At 39.7% G+C, this 8,754-nt stretch overlaps 1 protein-coding gene across 1 annotated transcript in view; it reads right to left on the bottom strand.

Moving 5' to 3' along the window:
* Window positions 1-6,609, bottom strand: part of LOC309491563 (uncharacterized protein) — a 9,426-nt gene extending 2,817 nt beyond the window's left edge. Inside the window, exons 1-9 of the mRNA XM_082190625.1 lie at window positions 6,376-6,609; window positions 6,178-6,279; window positions 5,842-6,077; window positions 5,263-5,443; window positions 5,023-5,116; window positions 1,160-1,544; window positions 989-1,052; window positions 600-691; window positions 362-476 (exon numbers count right to left, since the gene is read on the bottom strand). Of these exons, the coding sequence (XP_082046751.1) occupies window positions 362-476; window positions 600-691; window positions 989-1,001 (220 nt within the window). The 5' untranslated portion in view covers window positions 1,002-1,052; window positions 1,160-1,544; window positions 5,023-5,116; ... (2 more) ...; window positions 6,178-6,279; window positions 6,376-6,609. The remainder of the gene's footprint in view (window positions 1-361; window positions 477-599; window positions 692-988; window positions 1,053-1,159; window positions 1,545-5,022; window positions 5,117-5,262; window positions 5,444-5,841; window positions 6,078-6,177; window positions 6,280-6,375) is intronic.
* Window positions 6,610-8,754: the final 2,145 nt, after the last annotated feature.

The raw sequence follows: 8,754 nt of genomic DNA, 5'->3' as shown, positions 1-8,754 counted from the left end.
GTGGCTTACGAACACGTGCATCTGCTTGCTTTTCCATCCATGTGTTATGTGCATTAAGAATTACTTTTTTTTAAAGACGTTTACCCAGCTGTACCATTAAAACATGAGGTGTCACAATACAACAAATGTGAATGTATGCAAATAAAACTTACATCAACTTAATTCCCATCATACCTTATGCGCATCAAGAGTTAATTCACCCCCCCCCCCCCCAGCGAATCAATTATCTATGCGCATTAGAAATTATTATGTGCATTTCACGGGTTTCCAACCGGGATTTCTTATTTGAATAGTTCCAATGCGCATTAAAAGGTTGGATGGAAAAGCAACTATTGACTGGTTATCAGCATTGTTGTCGTACCTCTTAGTGCCCACTCTTTCACATCTGTCACCCACTGGTCTTGTGTTTCTGGTGTGCAGTTCAGCTGTGCCATCAGTTCATTGAGTTTTTCCTCTATCTGTTTTTTCTGTACCACCTACAAAAAGAATAGCAATCCACAAAAAAATTATAATAAAAAAATAACCAAAAAGACACTACATGAACATAATGCAACATATTCTGACTAGAACGTTATTTCGGTTAGGATTTTTGTGCAGACCTTGTGATATCGTTGGCTGAGTGTGATGTGCAAGGTTTCGGTTTTCCTCTGGTTCCACCCAAGCACGTGTATAGTGATTATGTCCATCCTGGCTGTAAAGCAATTCATACACATATTTACACAACAACTAATACTAATTACAATGCTATTTCTTGGATATGAGGTACAGCTATGGTTTGGCCAAACTTGTGTACAGTAGATCCCTAGTAGGCTACCTGTGGGTGATGGTCTGTAGGACTGTGAATAATGAAACCATGGAGAATAGTGAACTGATTGTGTGATGTTTTTTGGGCTGTGATCAAGTGTAAGCTACTGAAACAGCAGATATTGGGTGTACAGATGGAGGGTTCCACTGTTCATTTTTTCATGTTCTACACGATAATACTTACCAGCTTTTGTCATGTACTTGGTAGTCAAAGCCACCTTGGAGAGGAAGCTATTTACTTGTTCCACCTATGAAAATTGAAAGAGCGCAACACTGGTATAAACTCAAAACCTATTGTATCCATTAGTATTATTTGATTCATTACACATGCAGTATATATCAAAGACCATTGTACCTCTTCACCAAGGGTATTACCCGCTCCAGTTTGGGTGTTGCTTCACACTTTGCAGAGTGGGCTTTGGCGTGGAGCAGCGAAAGTAGCGGCTTCATGTTGAGGAGCCGCCCAAACTCCCTAAACTGGCCCGCCACCCGCTGCAGATAGGGCCAGTATCTACACATCTGATCAGTGCAAAAAAAATTGACACTATGGCAGCTTGCCAGGTCCTGCTGTAGATAAAGTGGGTAGGCGAATACTTCGCCACGGTACATATTGAGTCCCCTCAAGAAAAAGCCATGCCGGCACACAGCGATCTCCATGCCTTCCTCATCTAGGCGATCACTAGCTTTTTTTTTTTTGCTGCTACCCATGTTGAGTTGCCACAGGTGGCTCTTCCAGGTGTCTAAAACACAATTACACAAACAAAGGAAACAGACATCTTGCAATATATGCAGACATACATTTAATAGACAAAATATTACACCTATTGACATGTTCGTTATTGCAAATATCCTCACATGCTATCTACTTAGTGCATTTTGTCTGCATTTGTTGAAGTTAAAACTGAACATTAGAAAGGAGAAGAAAGTTAGTGTAATTGACTTTGGACAGAATTGGCTTTCTGGAGTAAAATTCAAGAAGTACAATCATAATTGTACATAACTAGCAAGAAAGCCTGAATACATAATGCTTTAAATCAATGTTTAGGCTGCTGATGGTGGCGTGAGAATGTTTTAAAGCAACACTATGTAATTTTCAACCTTCATAATATATTTTCAAGATCCTTGTGATGGTACATCGACTTACAATAGGTTGAATGACACGTCTGCCATAGCCTGACAGGGTCTGTATCGCTTTTACTGGCACTATGTAACTTCGGGGTTTGGGTAGTAACCAGAGCACAAAAAGAACTACAAAATTCGACTGCTTTACGGCATACGTCACTTCCCCCACCACTTCGTCAAATTTGGACGTGAGAGGCCAACCAGCGTTTGTTTTCGGCTTTCGTGCGTATGTTTTTGTCATGGGGGTTGTTTACACCTGGCCACTTCATGCGTTTTCTCAGATCGGATAGCTATCCGATCGTGAAAAGTCCAGGTTTAAATGCCCTCCGAAACGCATTTGAGACGGATTTGAATCCGTCGATCCCTCAAACCACTTCAGGAGGAGATCTGAGACGCATTCCAGACGAAACTGGACAAGTGTAAATGCATATGGTTGTTGAAACCACATATGTAAATTGTACTCCTCCCAAAAATGCAAAAAAAAAAGCAAAAAAAAAAAAAAAAAAAAAACATTTGTGAGAGCGTGTTATAGGTTATATGTTATATCCAGATATGACGACGCGCTGGAACCTATTTTTTTTACAGTCAATGGCTGGAACACACATCACCGCAGATGAGCAACTGCATCAAGCCAACGTGCAAACTATCGCTAATCAAAGTGAAAGTAAGTCGCAGACGCTTAACACACAATCTTCATCATTAAAAGTAAAGAAACGAAATTATCTTACCAGGCTTACTGCTCTCTCTTATTGCGGTGACGTGCACTCCATTAAATCTGCCTATAGCGCGAGAATTGAAGATCGAATTTAAATCCGTTTCGCAAAAATACATTTATGTGACCAGGTGTAAATGGAATCGTTTTGATAAATCAGTTCAGTTCAAGTTTATTGTCATATGCATATTCGTACAGAGTACCACAGCAATGAAATACAATGTGCCTTAGCACTCTCTCAGCACCAATAAATAAATAAGGTAATATAACATTTAAATTAAATTTAAAACATCAGCTCAAACCTCAACCCTCCTTCCTCTTGCACTATCGTTCAGTAGCCTTACAACCTGTGGGTAAAAACTGTCCCTAAAACGTGATGTACGCGTTGGGATGCTCTGCAACCGTCTCCCTGATGGGAGTTGGGAGAAGAGACTATGTGCCGGATGACTAACATCCTGTATAATACCCAACGCCTTCCCAGTGCTCCGTTTCCAATAAATGTCCTGGAGCGATTCCAGTGGAACCCCAATAATTTTTGATGCAGTTTTAACCACCTTTGTCAGAAGATTCAATTCACTTGAAGTAGCTCTGCCAAACCACACTGTAATATTACCTGTTAATATACTCTCAATTGTACAGCGGTAAATTTTTTTTAAAATGTTAAGTGACATACCATATTTCTTGAGACACCTCAAGAAGTAAAGCCTCTGATGTGCCTTTTTAATGGCACAGGTGATATGGAAAGACCATAAAAGGGAGTCTGAAATATGGATGCCTAAAAACTTAAAAGTAATTTCAACTGCAGAGTTATTTATGTAGACAGGTGTATGTGTGGATTTATTTCTTCTAAAATCTATGATGACCTCCTTAGTTTTCCCCACATTCAGGGACAGATTATTTCTTCGGCACCACATGATCAAATTACTCACCTCATCCCTATAGGCAGTTTCATTGTTGCTGTCAATAAGTCCTACCACAGTAGTATCGTCTGCAAATTTCACAATACTATTTGTGGGATATTTTGCAATACAGTCATAGGTATACAGACTATATAATAGAGGACTAAGACAGCAACCTTGAGGTGATCCGGTATTTAACACTATAGGTGCTGAGTATGTAGTGCCTACTCTAACTGTCTGGGGACGACCTGTTAGAAAATCCTGTATCCACCTGCAGATGGAAGTACAGAGGCCCAGGTCTAACAGCTTAGATATTAAAATGGAAGGTCTGATGGTATTGAAGGCACTGCTATAATCAACAAACAGCATCCTGACATACGTATCCCTACCCTCTAGATGTTGAAGCGCAGTATGTAAAACCAAAGATACAGCATCGTCCACAGCTCTATTTGATCTATATGCAAATTGTAGTGGATCAGTGAAGACAGGAATGCAGTTGTTAATATATGATTTCACGAGCAGTTCAAAGCACTTCATAATCACAGAAGTCAAGGCTACAGGTCTAAAATCATTCATACAGGTGACAGTTGTTTTCTTAGGCACAGGAATTATGATTGACTTTTTAAAACAATTCGGAACCAAAATATAGATAGCTATGCCTCACGAATTAGTTTGCCAGCTGAACTCAGGTGTTGTGACTGTGAGGTGTATTTATCACGTAGTCCTGAGGGATATCAGACGACGCTGTTGACGTTGATTCCTGCGATTATCATGAGAACAGCTTTCAATATCTCACATAATTATCAGGACATAAATAAGCCTAACGTAGAGGTTGTATAGTGTAAACGAGCACAATTTGCAAACTATTATGATAAATTGCAATAATCATGTCTAATGACATCATAACGGCCAATGTTATGAAATAATGCGACGTACATTTAACTTAATTGATGTTATCTGGCATTTTGTAATGTTTACATTCCAATAAAAACAACACAAATTAAATTATACAGTAGGCCTAGACTATAGACTATTTACTTGTGATTTAGCTGCAATCATGTAAAAACGTTATAATATAGGCTAATATATTTACGACAGTGCAAGTATTCCACAGCGACTCTAGGGGGTCGCTGTTTGACAAAAATACAATTTCTACTTAGTGTGGCTTTAACAGCACACTTTTCCCTCTGATAATATCTAGAATTCCTGAGCCTTGTTCATAACTTCATGACCCCTATGTACCCAAACATTAAATGGGTACTATCAGCAGGAAAACATGGCATGCTACAAAGCTTGAGCCATCTCAAACTGACAAAAGAACCTGAGATGTGGTGGACATTAAGGAGGTGCAGCTGGCACACCTGCAGCTCCTGTGTGTTGTGGTAATAATAATATAGACTAAAGTGAAAAGTGAAGACAAAAGTGAGCCAAACATGATATGATAATAGTTTGGCTGGTGAATGTGTACATTTCATTCAGTCTTACCACTCTCATGCCTGATTGCAGCTTCTCAACGAAAGAGGCCACATCATTGTCAGGAGCAAAGAAGAGACCTTCATAGAAGGACTTATCACCAGTTCTAAAATGAAAAACAATTGTAGAAAAAAATTATAATGTTGAATACAATGAATAGAAGAACATTTAGTTTGGGTATATCTCTAACTTTATATTCCCTTTCATAGTCATACTTTTATGTATTGATTTGCAGTATGGGACTATACACACCTTTTTGATTTGTTAAGCGATAAGCCTTCCTATTTCCACCTGCTGACACAGCCACCATGTTTGGAGTGCAAGCTGGGCACTGCATTATGTCATCCTTTCTCAAATATTTGTCTAGCTCCGATATTGAATATTTATACTGACGAAAACTTAGGTGAAATGTATCTCGGCAGATTTGACCAATCTGTAAGAGATGCAAAGGGAGTAAAAAAGTTGCATTTTTGACATTACACATATCAAACCATCTGTCTAAAGACAGGCAAAATGTCATCATATATTGGCCTCAAATGCATGGTGACTGACGCCAGTGTGTATTCAAAATGAAGAAAAATTTGCATTTGTGAAGAGACACTGAACTGAGCATGATTACTCCTATAACTAATTTAGCTCCACAGTGAGTGCTCCATTAAGGCTTTATAACCTCCTCCTTCAACAGGTCGTTACTGTACAAGTAGAAAAGAAGCCCTCACTGAGAGTAGCCATTCCTAAGGAGGTCCCTGCAGTCAGCAGGTCTAACACCCTCCCTCTCCCATTAGCAAAAGTTAGTAGTTTGCAAGACTGAATGTAGTGTTGGTACTTTACCCTTCCATGACGTTTTGAGTTTGTCTCTAGCATCTTCACAAATGCATGACGAGACATACTCGGTGCATCCAACTTCATCTGTTCATACGTTTTGAAAACATTTACATGATAGACTGTCTGGAACTTAATAGTGGATGCGGGCCACAAGCCACTCCACACAAGGTCCTTGACATCAGGTGTCCAGTCACTGCCACAGCTCTGACAATTTACTTCTGGGAGCATGAGATCAAATCGTCCTATAATAAAATGGGTGATTGATATGTAGATTTCCATAAAACATCTTTGTTTGAGAAAGCAAGCTTTGAAATGGCTAGACCTTGTTACACAGACACATACCATTCATTGTGACAAGAGTGACAGGTCGTCCTGGCCTGACCTTCACAGAGGCTCTGCTGCAAGAGCACACGGCTGTCGGCAATGCAAGTGGGAGAAGCCGGGCTGTAGCGAATGGAAAGAGAACACCATGTATATCAACACAAATTGTATTGTTACAAATATATATGCTCATATAAACTATAATATATATGCTCATACCCTCTGAAATAAGACAATACGTCCCATTGCTTCTTTTCTGCACTATTACAGTTGGAGAAATGGGTTGGTGAAAACCCTCCACTAAATAGTCTCTGTTGTGCAGAACATGCTGCCGGTGCTGAGAAACATCACATTTCTCACAAAAGAGATGCCGTGGAAAACAGTCGAGGCAGCGTATCACAGCCTCCTCACTGCAGTGACCACAGGTCTTCTGGACATTGGCAGCAGACAATACAGCCTCAATCAGATTTGGCCGGGCCGTGTCCCACCTCTCATGTGTTACAGTCTGGCGGAGAGCCCACTTTCCTTCTGGATCCTCCTGGGGAGACATGGCACGCTCTGGCAGCCCAGAGAGGATATCTTGTAATGCTGCCAGGGAATCTAAAACAGTAAACAATTGTGACAAAATATTTAAATCAATGCATCAGTAAATGAAATACTGGATAGTGGAATACTGAATGGCATTTTACCTGCAACTATATTCCCAGAGTCCATTGGAACTACACCAGCTGCAACACAGAGAAATATGGAATCACTGGAAAGGATAGCAATGTCACCAAAATCACAGGATACAATCACATTACTTCAATACAATACACAATACCATTCTCAATTGAAAATGTGAATTGAAATGCCGTCTGGTGTTAGCGAGACAAGCAATCACTGGCAGTACATACATTTTACATCCACGGAGGCTCCTTAACATTAAATATAACCAACTTCATGCCAAAATAGCTAACAAACCTTCTTGATCTATGAATAGAGGTTTCCCCTTAGCATTTCGCTTGTGGCCACGCAAGCAAGGCCGTACTGCAGGTGGCTCAGTAGGGGTCTGGGTAGAGTACGAAGTAGCTGCACCTGCTGCACTTTCAATATAGATGTCCCCAAGGACCATTGCAGCTTCCAAAAGCTCTTTATTACAGTGGCCTGCCATTTATATAGACAGACCAACAGACAGAGTGACAGACAGATACAGACTGTGTGTGTGTGTGTGTGTGTGTGTGTGTGTGTGGGTGTGTCAGAGAGAGAAAGAGAGAGAAAACACGAGGGAGAGAGAGGTGACGGAGGGTAAGAGAGTGAGGACAAAATTTGGGAAAAGAGAAACTGAAGACGTTGGGAGAGGTTGAGAATGGAACAGAGTAAAAAAAAAAGAAGAGAGAAGAATGGCTCTTAAAAGAGCCGTTGGTCACGCTTTTAAAGAGGACGACTGTAGGGTTGGATGAGGTAGGTGTGATTGGGAGTTGAAGGAGATTGGAATGCTGCAAAGTAAAGGAAGGTTGAATTAGACAAAAAAATGGTCATTTTTACATTTTACATTTATTCATTTAGCTGACGCTTTTATACAAAGCGACTTACAATTGCTATATATGTCAGAGGTCGCACGCCTCTGGAGCAACTAGGGGTTAAGTGTCTTGCTCAGGGACACATTGGTGTCTCACAGTGGATTCGAACCCGGGTCTCTCACACCAAAGGCATGTGTCTTATCCATTGCGCCACCACCACCCCTGGTCACAGATACTAAATACACCTTAGCCCTTGTGTAGTAGGCTACACCTGTTCAGATGATGATATACTGGAGTGAACACTAAACATGGAAGAAAGGCAATTTCATTTAAATGATAATGGTCATAATTTGACATACTATACATGACAAGTTGATGAAGATGTTAAAAAGTGTAAAGGGGGGCATTAACAATTCACCAACTTCATCATGGCACGTTTGTATATGTAACTTATTCATTTAATATTCATTTTTAAAAACTTTAAAACATGTTGATGGCACATCAATGTAAATTACACAAACCACTTGAACACAGACCGCAAATTCACAGGATATATTGGGTTATTTTAGGCTGGGTTCAAAGTCTACATTCGACCAAAAAAAAAAAAAAAAAAAAAACCTTTAAACATAAGGTGATTAACAAATATAAAACAGCAAGTGTGAATACCAGAAGGTACATAAAAATATATGTGTTTTTTATGTTGTACTGGGTTATATAGCGCAAACTTTTATCTTCGTATGAAATAACTAATGTAAAATAAAATGTAAAATTTGTAAATGCGATTTGTAAGTCCGATGATGGCAGACAGAATTGCAAAATAAGCAATCCAACAGCACATTATACAATGTAAACAAAGACACGTTTTCTTGCGGCGGCCTTTATGAAATGAGCAGTGATGAAAGTTATTATAGTCTATCATGTTATGATCGGATGAGCAGCGTAGCTAGCTAGCGCTTAATGATTAGCTAAAACAACGCAGTGGGTGCTGTATATGGGTCAAATGTGCCTAAGACTTGCAGTTTGTATATATATATCTTTGTTTTTTCTCTTTTCGGAGGTAATCTTAACACTTGTGGGTTGTAAAAGATGAAAACTC

Source organism: Leuciscus leuciscus (genome assembly GCF_965113295.1).
Source record: "Leuciscus leuciscus genome assembly, contig: HAP1_SCAFFOLD_352, whole genome shotgun sequence".
Taxonomy (NCBI): domain Eukaryota; kingdom Metazoa; phylum Chordata; class Actinopteri; order Cypriniformes; family Leuciscidae; genus Leuciscus; species Leuciscus leuciscus.
The sequence above is the reverse complement of the archived record's forward strand: the minus strand, read 5'-3'. Positions and strand labels throughout refer to the sequence as shown.